Source organism: Arabidopsis thaliana, chromosome 2 (assembly GCF_000001735.4).
Source record: "Arabidopsis thaliana chromosome 2, partial sequence".
NCBI classification, from domain to species: Eukaryota; Viridiplantae; Streptophyta; class Magnoliopsida; order Brassicales; family Brassicaceae; genus Arabidopsis; species Arabidopsis thaliana.
The window spans coordinates 15,986,258-15,999,169 of record NC_003071.7 but is presented as its reverse complement, the minus strand read 5'-3'; the positions used below and the strand labels follow the sequence as shown (position 1 = coordinate 15,999,169).

At 35.4% G+C, this 12,912-nt stretch overlaps 3 protein-coding genes and 1 long non-coding RNA gene across 11 annotated transcripts; 2 read left to right on the top strand and 2 right to left on the bottom strand.

Annotated features, from left to right (window-relative positions):
• Positions 1 to 130: 130 nt before the first annotated feature.
• On the bottom strand, positions 131 to 2,236 carry AT2G38180 (SGNH hydrolase-type esterase superfamily protein). Its single transcript, NM_129374.4, has 6 exons — positions 1,873 to 2,236; positions 1,515 to 1,592; positions 1,287 to 1,427; positions 1,124 to 1,200; positions 892 to 1,035; positions 131 to 806 (listed from the first exon to the last, which is right to left on the bottom strand). The coding sequence occupies exons 1-6, from the start codon at positions 1,981 to 1,983 to the stop codon at positions 419 to 421; spliced, it is 939 nt and encodes a 312-aa protein (NP_565883.1). The 5' UTR covers positions 1,984 to 2,236; the 3' UTR covers positions 131 to 418.
• A 2,416-nt stretch (positions 2,237 to 4,652) lies between these two features.
• On the bottom strand, positions 4,653 to 4,899 carry AT2G08940. The gene has a single exon (NR_140438.1). It is a non-coding gene; the product is annotated as an other RNA (long non-coding RNA).
• Positions 4,900 to 5,843: 944 nt separating this feature from the next.
• On the top strand, positions 5,844 to 10,087 carry CAX1 (cation exchanger 1). 3 transcript variants are annotated; one of them, NM_129373.4, is made up of 10 exons: positions 5,844 to 6,276; positions 6,567 to 6,634; positions 7,219 to 7,247; positions 7,353 to 7,549; positions 7,773 to 7,997; positions 8,098 to 8,226; positions 8,351 to 8,467; positions 8,572 to 8,742; positions 8,851 to 8,941; positions 9,662 to 10,087. In NM_129373.4, exons 1-10 carry the CDS (start codon positions 5,992 to 5,994, stop codon positions 9,739 to 9,741), a joined length of 1,392 nt encoding a protein of 463 aa, NP_181352.1. In that variant the 5' UTR covers positions 5,844 to 5,991; the 3' UTR covers positions 9,742 to 10,087. The 3 variants fall into 3 exon arrangements, with proteins under 3 accessions (NP_181352.1, NP_973630.1, NP_850292.2); NM_201901.4 differs by having other exon boundaries at positions 5,885 to 6,276; positions 8,851 to 10,078; NM_179961.2 differs by having other exon boundaries at positions 5,894 to 6,276; positions 8,351 to 8,742.
• Positions 10,088 to 10,394: 307 nt separating this feature from the next.
• Positions 10,395 to 12,780, top strand: AT2G38160 (uncharacterized protein). 6 transcript variants are annotated; one of them, NM_001202771.2, is made up of 6 exons: positions 10,395 to 10,545; positions 10,671 to 10,811; positions 11,102 to 11,228; positions 11,434 to 11,533; positions 11,818 to 12,345; positions 12,444 to 12,780. In NM_001202771.2, exons 2-6 carry the CDS (start codon positions 10,706 to 10,708, stop codon positions 12,525 to 12,527), a joined length of 945 nt encoding a protein of 314 aa, NP_001189700.1. In that variant the 5' UTR covers positions 10,395 to 10,545; positions 10,671 to 10,705; the 3' UTR covers positions 12,528 to 12,780. The 6 variants fall into 6 exon arrangements, with proteins under 6 accessions (NP_001189700.1, NP_001324844.1, NP_001324841.1 ...); NM_001336690.1 differs by having other exon boundaries at positions 11,800 to 12,345; NM_001336693.1 differs by having other exon boundaries at positions 10,523 to 10,811; positions 11,800 to 12,345; positions 12,444 to 12,720.
• Positions 12,781 to 12,912: the final 132 nt, after the last annotated feature.

Genomic DNA, 12,912 nt, shown 5'->3' with positions numbered 1-12,912 from the left:
ATTTTTTCTTACTGAAGTTCTGCGATGGGCCCATCAGAATTGAGACGGGCCTGTATGGGCCTATGCTGATATCCATCGGCTTAATATAGAACTTCCTCCTATGTGATATTCAACAACACATAAGGTTTTATGATAGTCTTAAGGTTTTAAAACATGGGGCATGGCCGAGTAACCACAACCATTGTTGACAGAAGGAAAACAGAGTTTCGAGCTAGCATTTTGTTTTGTATATCTGAAGCACACAAGTGAGAACAAAATATTCTAATCCAAAGACCCAGCGAAACTAATGATACAAAACAAAACGTCTAACAAAATGTTAAATTAGCAATACAAATATCCAGATGCAAATGAAAGGTGAAACTGGTTACACACCATCAAGATGTCAATGTAGAAGCATAATCTCTAACTACGACTTGTTTTACAAGCGCGCCGTAGGCTGTGGTGGCTCCAGCTGCTCGTTTTGGGTTAACTCATGGTCACAAAGGCTTACAGGGTGTGGCGGCTCCAGCTGCTCGTTTCGGGTTAACTCATGGTCACAAAGGCTTACAGGGTGTGGCGGCTCCAGCTGCTCGTTTCTGGTTAACTCTTGTTCACAAAGGCTTACAAGGTGCGGTGACTCAAAATGGTTGTTTCTGGTTAACTCTAGGTCATGAAGGCTTATAGAGTTTGGAGCATCAAAATCAAATGGAAATTCAACCGGTAATGATTTCCAGTAAAGACTTGGTTTCCAATCCGCTCCTCTCAGTACCTTCAATATCTCCTTAACAACAATCTCACTTGCCTTCGCAGTGAAATGGATCCCATCTCTGTGAAGTAAAACAACTCAAGGAATTAGTTTAAGCAAGAATCATTTTAGAACTCAAAATGTATCATGAAGGTTTAGTAGCTCACGTGAAGCAGCTGTTCAACCAATCATCTTGCTGCTGTATCGCGGTCCAAATATCGATACCTTTCACATTGATCTCTCTGCATAGATTTAACAACTCTTCTGCATATGGACGGCACAACTCGTTACTCCGGCCTTTTATTGCATCTCTGAGACATGAGTTATACACAAAGCTAATGATCAAACTTCCAAAAACAATACCAAGAAGAACATTTAACGGATATGTAAGACATGTACCCAAAAACTATCTCGATCTGTTTCTCATTCATTGGTGGCGGAGTGAGGAAAATGACACGAGTTTTATCAGAAAGGCTCTGGTAATAAAGGTGAAACAAGAAGATACCATGAGCTTAACAACACTGAAGAAGGAAGAAGCAAAAAAAAAAGTCACAAACTTTACCAAAAGATGTTCACCAATCTTCCTCATGTTTTCGATGAATTCAGATAAAGGAACATGAGGGCCATGACCTGAAGGATGAGGATGAGTTGAATCATTCCCACCGAAATAGACTATCACCAAAGAAGGTTGTATCACAGCATCCTAACAGTACATAACCAAAAAAAAAGAGGTCAAGTAAAGCTAATTCCTTTCACTATATTACATAATCTTTTTGCAAAAAGAGAGAACCTTTGGGAATACTTGGTGAAGAACCTTCAAGGCAAACCTAGAATTCCAACCAGCATATCCACGAAGAATGATATCAGCCTGTGAATAAGCATATCAAACACACACAAAAAAAAAGTAATTTTTAAGTGTAACAGTTATGGATCAGAGTATAAAGACACGAAATTTATATACTCATCAATCATTAGATATTGTTGACAGTGAAACAGTTGTCCATTTGCGAAAACAGTAAAGTACAGATTTGCATTACAGGTTTAGTGGGTTTATTGTAGATTATTCACTAAACTAATCAGTCAAAATCAGAAGATCCTGAGTATAACTACAGATCGAAATTGGAATTGGAAGAGAAGATGTCACAAACCGTGCGAGAGTAGAGGTCAGCGAGAGTGGCACCCCAACCACGATCAGTGAAGCTATATTGAACAATTGAAGAACCGAAAAGTACGATTTGAGGTCTTACTGGTCCAACCATGATCGACGATCAATGTTTCTTCTCTCGGCCAAGAGAATTTTGCTTTTGCTTTGCTTCGACCAACTTCGAGATTATAAGAAAAATAAGAGAAGCTATTTAATTAATTTAATTGATTAGTCCATGCATAAAGGGTTTATGCCTTTGTGACAGTCGTCAGATCGCACTACTGAAAAAAAGCAACACATCAGGACCAAAATTCCTTAAAAAGAATTCTTAAAATAATCAAAGAATCAATTCAGGTAAACAAAAAAATAAAAATAATCAAAGAATCAATTTTTATTTTTTTTAATTCTCTAGTACTCAACAGTTCTTCTTTTGTTCCAAAAAAAAAAGAAGATTAAACAATATACTAAACGAATCAGTCAAATCAGAAGATCCTAGGGGAAAATTCGTTTAGTGAATAAACAATTTTGATTCCAACTTCCAATACAGTTTTAGTACCTTTAAAGTTGTCATGCTTTTTTAGGTTTGAGTGGTTCTCACATTGGGGTGGTTCACCTGCTCCATTAGGTTTATAAATCATATTTCATTCTGATAAAACAAAATCAAGCTACCTTAAATGATGGAATTTAATAATGTGATATAATTTTGTTTTATATAATGTGATTAGGTCACATATTATTTATATGTTTGTTTTATTTTATATGAGCATCACTAATCATCAAGCTTAAGCATATTTTCTTTAGGTTGCTGGAAGTAGAACGCAATTTTCATCTTGAATTTTGTACAATCATTCAGCTTGATTTTCAGCGTCGTCCCCTTATATGTAAATTCTAATGGCAAATTACTTAACAAGAAACTTCTTTGGCAAAAGAGGAATTAAAATAAAAGCCAGACAGAAACTAAACAAATCAACCACTAAGACGCAATCAACCACATCTCTTACTCTTAGGATATTTGCTAGTGAAGAGAGTATCTCGGATGCTTCTATCGATCTGTTCAAAGATTGATGCAGGAGTGATAAACAATTATAAATGAATAAGCGGTTATATTCGTGGATTTAATGGTCATTTTCATTTATGATTATGATTCTTTGGAAGAAGATATGATTTTTTATGAGGCATGATTACGATACCTTCTAAGAAGATATGATCTAAATGATAACATAAGTTTCTTATTCCGTACACATTAGAGGACCCACTCGTCATATGGTTTGTGACCACGTTAGGCTAAATGCCATAACAAGTAAGACTGTAAGAACACATGCATGTAGGAGCTTTGATTCCCATATAGTATAGAAATCTTATATAACAAAGACAAAAATATATTAATAGATTGTCTAACCAAGAAGGGTCGATAACAACATCTAACCACATGCAAGTGAGAAGTGCATAGACGTATCCTCAAGAAGGCAGCTTCCGGGAAGTTTCCTTTAAGGCTTTTATCGTTGATTACATTTTTTTAGTTTCTTGGCCTTTTCATCATTGTGACCCCTACTCCTTTCGTTTATTGTTGCCCATACGTATATAAGATTGAACCAAATCAAGAAGTTTGTGTAACTTCCAAAATCACTAAAGATTTGTGGGGCTTTAATAATGTTGTTCTGTATTCGGACAAGACAAATGAGTTTCTCAGCTGTGTTTGCGTCTTTATTTACCCACTTGGATTCCCTAATTCTCTAAACTTTGGCAGTATGCGTACGGTTGAGTACTTAAGTATGGTTTTAGAAATCATAATTTCAATAAGTACTTATATTTTGATAGATTTAACTTATATTCTCAGGCTCAATCATTGTCAGTGGACAAGGACTACATAACTAGAGAGCTTATGCTATCGGTTTTACAACCAAATTTAATTCTCCGGGACTACTGGCTCTATAATCTAATTAAGATTCTCTACGCCACTGAGTTAGGAGAAAGATTTATAAAAATGTACAATAGATGGGGGTATATGTGGATGCACTATGCATAAATATTTATGAAATAATTTTAGAATCTTTTACTTGAGCTTTATTTGTTTCAATACTATATAGCCTAATTCTCGTATCTTCGGCAGCATCCGCTTGAGTACTGCAGTGCAGTTTACACACCATAATTCATTAAATACTAATATTTTGAATCTTTGATCTATTTAAATTCTCAGGCTCAATCGTTATCAATGGACGAGGACTACATAAATAGAACACTTTTTTCTCTTTGGACAAAGCATAGATAGATCACTTATGATCTTTTTTTATAATGAAAATTTAGTTATCCGGGACTAGGGGCGCTATAATCTAAGATTCTCTAGGCCATTGAGTTAGGAGAAAGAACTTAAGGAAAGGAACAATTGATAGGGATGCATTACGCAATGTATAAGAAATCATCTTAAAAGGATTTATTTACGTTGTTGCACAATATATAATTATATATAGTTAAAATATCATTTAATTACGCACCACCACACAGTATAGTTTAAATTCATCGATCCTTGATTTATTCATGACATCTTTCCAAAATCTCCAATACTCTTATTTAATGGTATAGACTCGATGGTGGTAGCAAAGTCATTATAATGTTTTGGAGCGTAATTGACTTTAGATAACCCTATTTTTATCCCTATAGTTAGATCTAAGGTCCTAATTAAATATCGATGACATCCAATAAATTTGGAACGATAAAGAAAGTTTACTGATTTGTTTCGACAAAGTCAATATTTCTGATTTGAGACAAATCAGAAACAAAGTGAATTTGTCAAAATTCCAAGAGCGATGGCGTGACGAATTGCGTGAAGAACAGCCGTAGCTTCAGCCGTGAGCTTCTATGGCCCTGATTTAAATCATAATTTTATAGATGAATATGAAATAACATCATGCTAGAAGTTAAACATAATAAACACTAGCGAACAAAAGCCACCAGCCACCTTCTGCCTTTTATGAAGCTATTACCTCCTCGTTAACCGAAAAAGCCACATGGCAAAACCATCAACATCGCATTCGTACTAACGACACAATTTGGACCCTTAGGATATTCTAAAGAATACTCTTAAAGCATGTGTTATAGACTTATAGCGACGCTAATTTGTTTTCGTATGTGAATTTCATTTTGATACAGAAGTACAGATCCGGGTGTCTTGAATTCTCCGGTTTACTGTGTATAACCAGTTTTCAAGGCTTTTTTTTATTTTTTAATTTCATTTTTAGGTTTCTCATTTTCGGTCATTCATGTCATACCAACCTACTGGAGTGGCTAATGAATCATGGTTCGATAACAATTCATCACCGACGAACTTCTCTGAAGGACCATGTTGACAAAAAATGTCTTGACACCCACGCAACTAGTAGACCTTTTTACTAAAACCTTGGGTCAAAAAGAGTTCGACTGTTTCTAGTCTCCACATTTCCACTTGAAGAGTTGTACGGAGACTTGAGATATAGTATATTTTTAAGTTATAGATTTTGGTTTTACTTTTTTTTTTGTAGCTATCTCAAAACTTGTAAAGAAGGCAAATAACATCAATAAGAAGATTATTTAATCAATGATTTTTAGGATACTAATGAATTTTTGATTTTATAGTATATATTTTTCCTTACATAGTTTTTCCTTTCCAAACACCATTGAATGTGAAAATCAAATTTTAGTCTTCAACATATTCCTTGCTTAGTAATGAAAGATAAGACCATCACATAACTCTTTTGCTATTAGATAAATATATTACTAAGCAAAATTAACTTTATAATTTAGTATGATTTCCAAAGAGTTATTTCCCAAAAATCAAGATTTGAGAGCCATGTGTTACAACTTTCAACTGCAAGATCTATATTAACCATTTCTGATTTTGGTTTCCAAATATTAAAACCATAAATCCCAAAAAATTAAATAATTAAAATCTCAAAGGGAAACTTGGGAAACTTCGTGGAAGTTGCCTTGGTGGACCCAATAAACAAAACTAATCAGTAGTATTTAAACAAATCATGACGCCATTTCTTTACAAAACAAACATAAAGAATCAGCAAAGCAAAATTCGAAGAGACACAAAAAAACCTTCGTTTGTGTCTCAGAATTTACAAAGTTTTGAGTCAGTAGAGAAATGGCGGGAATCGTGACAGAGCCGTGGTCAGTAGCTGAGAACGGAAACCCAAGCATAACGGCGAAAGGATCGAGCAGAGAACTAAGACTTGGAAGAACCGCTCACAACATGTCTTCTTCTTCTTTGAGGAAAAAATCAGACCTCCGAGTGATTCAGAAGGTTCCATACAAAGGTCTTAAAGATTTTCTCTCTAATCTCCAAGAAGTCATTCTCGGAACAAAGCTTGCCATTCTTTTTCCGGCCATTCCTGCCGCCATTATTTGCACCTATTGTGGCGTCAGTCAGGTACACATATTTTTCCGCTGTTTCATTGATAATACATTGAGAACATCATTCAAAATATTCGCAAAAAGAGTTAGAATACGAAACGCCTACAGATTTTTATCAATTTGTCATTAGTATTTAAGATATTTCATTACATCTAATCCAAATTACATCTAATCCAAATTACTAATTACCGGTTACTATTAAATTAGATTTGTAGTCATTGATGTTTTAAAATTAAACTTTGGTGTATCTTGTAACGTATATACATGTACATAATATATGGTACTAAATCGTGATTTTTATTACAGCCTTGGATATTTGGACTTAGCTTGCTAGGACTGACACCTTTGGCTGAGCGAGTCAGCTTTTTGACAGAGTAAGTATCCGACCATCATCTCTTATTTTATCCATTTACATATTTCTATAATTTGAATTCTTCACATTACGACATTTTCTTATCGATCGTGACAAAATTTAGCCAACTGTCGATAAAATGAATCGTATCTATCCATCTGTAGTTAAAAAGATCACGTTATATCAATACTTTTTTCTCTCTTTCAAATAAATCTAGTTACCAACCACTCATTGTAATACTTATCGTTGCTCCATAATACTTTCCACTAAGTTTGCAGTTTTTCCCACTACTTGCTTTAAATCTTAGGGGTTATAATCATGAAGATCACGTTAGTTAGGTCCAATTCCACCATAATTTATGCTTTTTGAAATAAATGGACATGGACCAATATTCTTTGGGGATTCGGCAATGCATGATTGGTTTTTTATTACAACCACACACAATTATTTGACACTCATATGTCAACGTGACAGCATAGTACAAACTCTATCATCTAATCAAGTACATTGAGATTATCTAGAATCATCTTATCAAGTGACGCCATAAAAAGTTTTTTTTTCGTGTGGTAACTTTATTATTCACATTCTCTCGTGATTCTCGTGCAGGCAACTAGCTTTCTACACCGGTCCTACATGTAACGTTTTCTTTACCAACTATTCTTATTCCAATCTACAAACGTTATTTACTTATTTTATCAGTAGAAACTCATTTATTTTTTCTGTGTGTTTTTGAACCGCAGTGGGTGGTCTATTGAACGCAACGTGTGGAAACGCGACTGAATTGATAATCGCGATTCTTGCTTTGACCAATAACAAAGTCGCAGTGGTGAAATATTCGCTGCTAGGTTCGATTTTGTCGAACCTTTTATTGGTTCTAGGGACTTCACTCTTCTGTGGAGGAATCGCTAATATCCGAAGGGAACAGCGGTTCGACCGGGTATGACTTCCCTTTTAACTTCGGTTCAACTTTAATTTCAAAACCAATAATATTTTTTTTAGTTAAGATAATTGAACCGGGAATGAAATAGGTTTTGTACGGCTAGTGTTAACCAGGATTTTGTTTAAAAGTTTAGCTTGATAAACAAGCAAGTGGTATGTTTGAACCAAATTTTAATAACGGATATGCTAAACGAAATCAATTTGTGTGGTCATTGTTGCAGAAACAAGCCGATGTGAACTTCTTCTTACTTCTACTGGGTTTCTTGTGTCACTTGCTGCCATTGTTGGTGGGATACTTGAAAAACGGAGAGGCTTCGGCTGCTGTTTTGTCCGACATGCAACTGAGTATATCGCGAGGCTTCAGTATTGTTATGTTGATCAGCTACATTGCATATCTTGTTTTCCAACTGTGGACTCACCGCCAATTGTTCGATGCACAAGAACAGGTAACTGAAATCTATACACACAAGATAACAGAAGAATGTTATATAGTAGCGATATATATTATTGTATTCTAATGGATCTTTGATACGAAATTTGGTACAGGAAGATGAGTATGATGACGATGTGGAGCAAGAAACCGCGGTGATTAGTTTTTGGAGCGGTTTTGCATGGTTGGTTGGGATGACACTCGTTATCGCATTGCTATCGGAGTATGTTGTAGCCACGATTGAGGTAACTCTTTTGAATTCCACATTGAAACTGACATGATCAACTAAAACATTATAGTAAATACACTTATCGCCAATTGGTTTTGAGTTGGAAACATGCTCGCTAATATAACGTCAACTTTGTTTAGGAAGCATCGGATAAATGGAACTTATCAGTGAGTTTCATAAGCATCATATTGCTTCCTATTGTTGGAAATGCAGCTGAACATGCTGGAGCCGTTATTTTTGCCTTTAAGAACAAGCTTGTAAGTTCGATTTTATTCCTTAAAATTATCGCTTTTAATCGATCCCGAGATCTATTATATAATGACACAATGCAAGAACTTATATCAATCCAAATAATTTCTAGGACATATCTTTGGGAGTTGCGTTAGGCTCTGCGACTCAGATTGGCTTATTCGTTGTCCCCTTGACCATCATCGTGGCGTGGATTTTGGGAATTAATATGGATCTCAATTTTGGTCCCCTCGAAACTGGCTGTCTTGCTGTTTCCATAATCATCACAGCGTTCACATTACAGGTTAAGCATTTTTCGACACCTTACAAAATTATTAATCCACTAGACAAATTAATGGATGATCCAAGTATTGAGGGTTAAATATTTTTGTTATGTTTTGTGGTTCTTTAGGATGGGAGTTCTCACTACATGAAGGGACTGGTCCTCTTGCTTTGCTATTTCATTATTGCCATCTGTTTCTTCGTCGACAAACTTCCCCAGAGTGAGTTAGTTTTCAAATGTATATGCATGCTATTATTAGGGAAAACAATAATTGAGGCATACAACACCCATATATCAAATGGAAATGCTTCATCAAATAAAGTTAAAACGGGTTAAATAGGTTCCCCCAATTATATTTATTTATTAACTAAGTTTTAACATAAATAAATGCTTTTCTTTATGACGAGTCTCTTTACTAATTTTTGAGTAATATCTTAATAACTAAAGTAAAATAGTAATAAAACTTATATTTTATTTTTTTAATTCAAAAACAAACAAAAATTATAATTTTACTGTCAAAAACTGCATAACTGTTGCTTCCGCCAAAACCGAAAAATAACATTTTCCGTTTAAACTGCGAAATTCTGTTTTATGTGATTGTAACTTTTATTGAAAAGTTTGTGAAACTACATAGGCTAGTGAAAAATAAATATCCCTGGAAACTAAGAGAAAATGTTGAAAAATGTTGAAATTCTCGAAGAAGATAACAACTCTCACTAAAAACATTTGGTCTTCACGTTCATTGTTTTTTCACAAAAAAAAAAATTCTCACAAAATCCACGTTTTCTTGCAAAAACCGTCAATTAATTGGGTATAAATAGGTTTAAAATTAATTGGGGTGGGTTCCAATTTAATAAGATTACTACATACTACATGCTACTACTAGATTGACAATGATAATTATTCCCTAACACCAAATTGTGATAATTTTATCTTTCAGAACAAAATGCCATTCACTTGGGACATCAAGCGATGAACAATGTCGTCACTGCAACAGGAGGAGGAGTTTTCTCATCTTAAACGAAGACAAGTACCAATGTGTTGAAACAAAATTTCCAAAGCGAGAGACAATGGAGAAAGGAAAACAAAAACCAATTTTCTTGATTCATTTATAAATATTGAAAGATTTGTCAGAGAGATTCCTGAGATTCAGTGAGTATTATTTCATTTTTCAAAAATGTTGGGTGTCTTGATGAAGATGAGTTTTGAGAACTTTATAAATTCTTCTTGTGGGTGGGTTTTGCAATGAACTATCTATGAATGTCTTGTGTCAAATGTTCTATCTCTTTTTATTAATGGTTTTATCATTTTTTCTGAGTAGTCAATACTATAAAACTATAAATAAATGGAATTTTTGATTTTCCTTTATAATCGAGGTAGAACATTGTTTCTACCAATAGAAATCCAAATTCAAATAATCATATATCTCATCAAGTCAAAATCAGACCTTCGGTGGGATTGAGAATGTCAGAAAAAAAAAAGGGTCAGACCTTTATTGGTGAGCTTTTGTGGGTTAAAAGCCCAATGAATAAGCTATTGGGCCATTTAGATTTATATCTGCAAAACAAATAAATGAAGTGAAGAGTTTGAATTCACACGAAAAACGAGGCTGCTTCATTGGTCAGTCCAATTCAAATATCAACCGTCAAATCAGTCAATCGCCGTTGTATATCCAACGGTTCAGATCTTAGATTCATTCACTAGGCCCTACTTTATTTACATCTATACCCTCTCCTAACGCTCCACCTCCAGAAAAAATTTTAAAGAACACCTGAGAAATCAGAACAGTGGCAGTTTCGTGAATATACGACTGAATCAATCTCTGTAAAATTTCTTCTTCCTCCTTTTTAGCCATTATCACTCTTCTTCTTCTTCGTTTTGTTTCTCCATTGTTAACCTTGTGTTTCGCTGTTTTTTGCTTGGTGCTATGATCTTCAACAAATGATCAGCTAGAAGTGATATTACAACGAAGAGGTTTTGAGAAATGGAGAATGTGGTGGTGGTTCGTGATGGAGATGAAGAACTCTCTCTATTTCTGGAGATGCGAAGACGCGAGAAGCTTCAAGGCGTTTCTTCTCTTTCACAACCTGGTGAGTTTTATCCGATCTTCGTTTCTCTAAATTTTGACTTCGATTTCTCTGAATCTGAGCTCCTGGAACCTAAATCTAAGAATATGACTAAGTAATTATGCTTAATCTCTGCTTATTTGAACTAGTTTCGTGCATTTGGATTCACTTTAGAGTAATTTAGAGTTGACTGGTCAGCTCTTGTTGCTGATTTCTTGTCAACATTTTAATTTCACGGCGTTTTGTTGTGTGTGTGTGTGCTCGTGGTGACTGTAGCTATGATTGATTTGATCAAGTTGATGAATTTTTGACAGGAGCAAACAGTGTTGAGAAGACTAGCACAAAGAGTTTGGAGCTTTTGAAAACGAGCTGTGTTAAGTTGCGTAGGAGTTCTGTTGAAAAGTTCTTGGACTCTGAGAACGACAAGTCAGATTATGAGTGGTAACTTCTTTGGTTGTTGTTTTTTTCTTGTGGATTTTGAGATGTTTGTGTGTTATCTGTCACAGTAGAGTTTCCAATGTGATGCTTCTAATAGGCTTATATGTCTGCATGACTGGTCACATCTGGTTGCCATTGGATAGAATCTTCGAATAGAGTACTCTCTTTATTGTTGAGATATATTCATCTAGAGATGATTTGATTCCAGGTTACTTGCGGCTCCTGAGATCACACTACTAGGAGGAAAAGAGAACTCAATGGTTAAACTCAAGGAGCCTAAAGCTAAGTCCACTGCTTTAAAACAACGGGTGAGAACTAGTCCCCTTCTTAGCCATCTTTTGTCTTTACTAAAGACTCTTTAGGGAACATATAAGATTGATATGTGTCATGTTATTTAAGGTTTTTGCCAGTCTATCCTAGACTTCCTAGTCTTAAGTACTATGTTCACATCATTGTGGTATTGTGGTCCATTTTTACAACTACTAGTAGCTAGTTTCAGCATTCCTCAGGTTTAGATTTATGCGTACCTTTAATGATTGCTTGGTGCTGGTTCATGTTATGCTTTTGTTTTAAGGTTGAAAACATCCCGCAGGAACCATTGACACGGAGCGTTAAGGTTTCCAAGCCAACCCCAAGAACTGTTTCTAGCAAGCAAGCCAACACAGCTGCAGAAGTAAAACCAAGCATTAAACCGTCAAGACAAGCCACACCAACTTCACGTGCTACATTACCCTCCACAAGACTAACCAACTCTGCTCAGAAATCAAATTCAGAAAGTATAACCACTTCAATCAAATCCAATACACGAGCATCTGCTTTTCCTCGTTCATCCTCGGTTGGAAAATCAGTTTCTAGTGCTAAATGTACAACTCCAAAAATCCCTGAAACACGTGCTAGACCTGTCTCAACCTCAAGAAGCAGAGTCTACAGTTCAGGTGACAGATCAACGGGACGATCGAAGATTAGTAATGATGTGAATCCTGTGTTGATGGGGACTCAAATGGTGGAAAGAGTTGTGAACATGAGGAAACTTCCACCTCCAAAACATGACGATAACACGACCTTGGGCTTCGGGAGAACTCTTTCTAGGTCGTCTCTAGACATGGCTTTGAGGCACATGGTACACATCCTCATTCCTTTAGCCATTGAAGCTAGTTAGTTAGTTATATAACTTGCAAGCTTTAAATTGCTCACAAAATTGTACGTTTCGTTTGGCAGAACATAAGGCATAGCGTTTCGAAGAACCTGAGGGTAACAGTCAGTGCTTCGACAAACTCGATGGACAAAAACGAGTCATCGTGATACCAAAGTATTCTCAGCTTTGGTGGCACACTCTATGGAAATTACCACCTACGTGACCTGCCCATTATTATCAGATATAGACGCTACATAGTACTTATTTCGAACTTATTCATTAGAGATCTGTATCCTAGTAACCAGTTGGTGGTTAATAGTTATAAACTTATATGTATGTGTACCTTTTATAAGACATCGGCAAATACAGGTTGAACCTAGCCGAGTCTTAGAGAAAGATATATATTCTTCAAAAATCATCCGTACACGGTTTAGACTGTTTTTCTCTGGTTGTTTTGCTAGTTTCTTAGCAAACAATTCTAAAAGCCTCCACTTGAGGTAAAGCATCAAAACGCTGTCGCCTTTGTCTAGTGGATCAAAAGAGAATAAAAGA

Bases quoted from the DNA above. Each gene is read 5' to 3' on its own strand.
- AT2G38180 (NM_129374.4), bottom strand. From the start codon at position 1,983: ATGGTTGGACCAGTAAGACCTCAAATCGTACTTTTCGGTTCTTCAATT. The intron at 1,201-1,286 runs GTAAAGTTTGTG...CTTTATTACCAG, and splicing joins AGATTGGTGAACATCTTTTG to AGCCTTTCTGATAAAACTCG. The intron at 807-891 runs GTGAGCTACTAA...TTTACTTCACAG, and splicing joins TGGTTGAACAGCTGCTTCAC to AGATGGGATCCATTTCACTG.
- CAX1 (NM_201901.4), top strand. From the start codon at position 5,992: ATGGCGGGAATCGTGACAGAGCCGTGGTCAGTAGCTGAGAACGGAAAC. The intron at 6,277-6,566 runs GTACACATATTT...TTTTTATTACAG, and splicing joins CCTATTGTGGCGTCAGTCAG to CCTTGGATATTTGGACTTAG. The intron at 8,743-8,850 runs GTTAAGCATTTT...GTGGTTCTTTAG, and splicing joins TCACAGCGTTCACATTACAG to GATGGGAGTTCTCACTACAT.
- AT2G38160 (NM_001336690.1), top strand. From the start codon at position 10,706: ATGGAGAATGTGGTGGTGGTTCGTGATGGAGATGAAGAACTCTCTCTA. The intron at 11,534-11,799 runs GTGAGAACTAGT...TTTTGTTTTAAG, and splicing joins CCACTGCTTTAAAACAACGG to GTTGAAAACATCCCGCAGGA. The intron at 12,346-12,443 runs GTACACATCCTC...TTCGTTTGGCAG, and splicing joins ACATGGCTTTGAGGCACATG to AACATAAGGCATAGCGTTTC.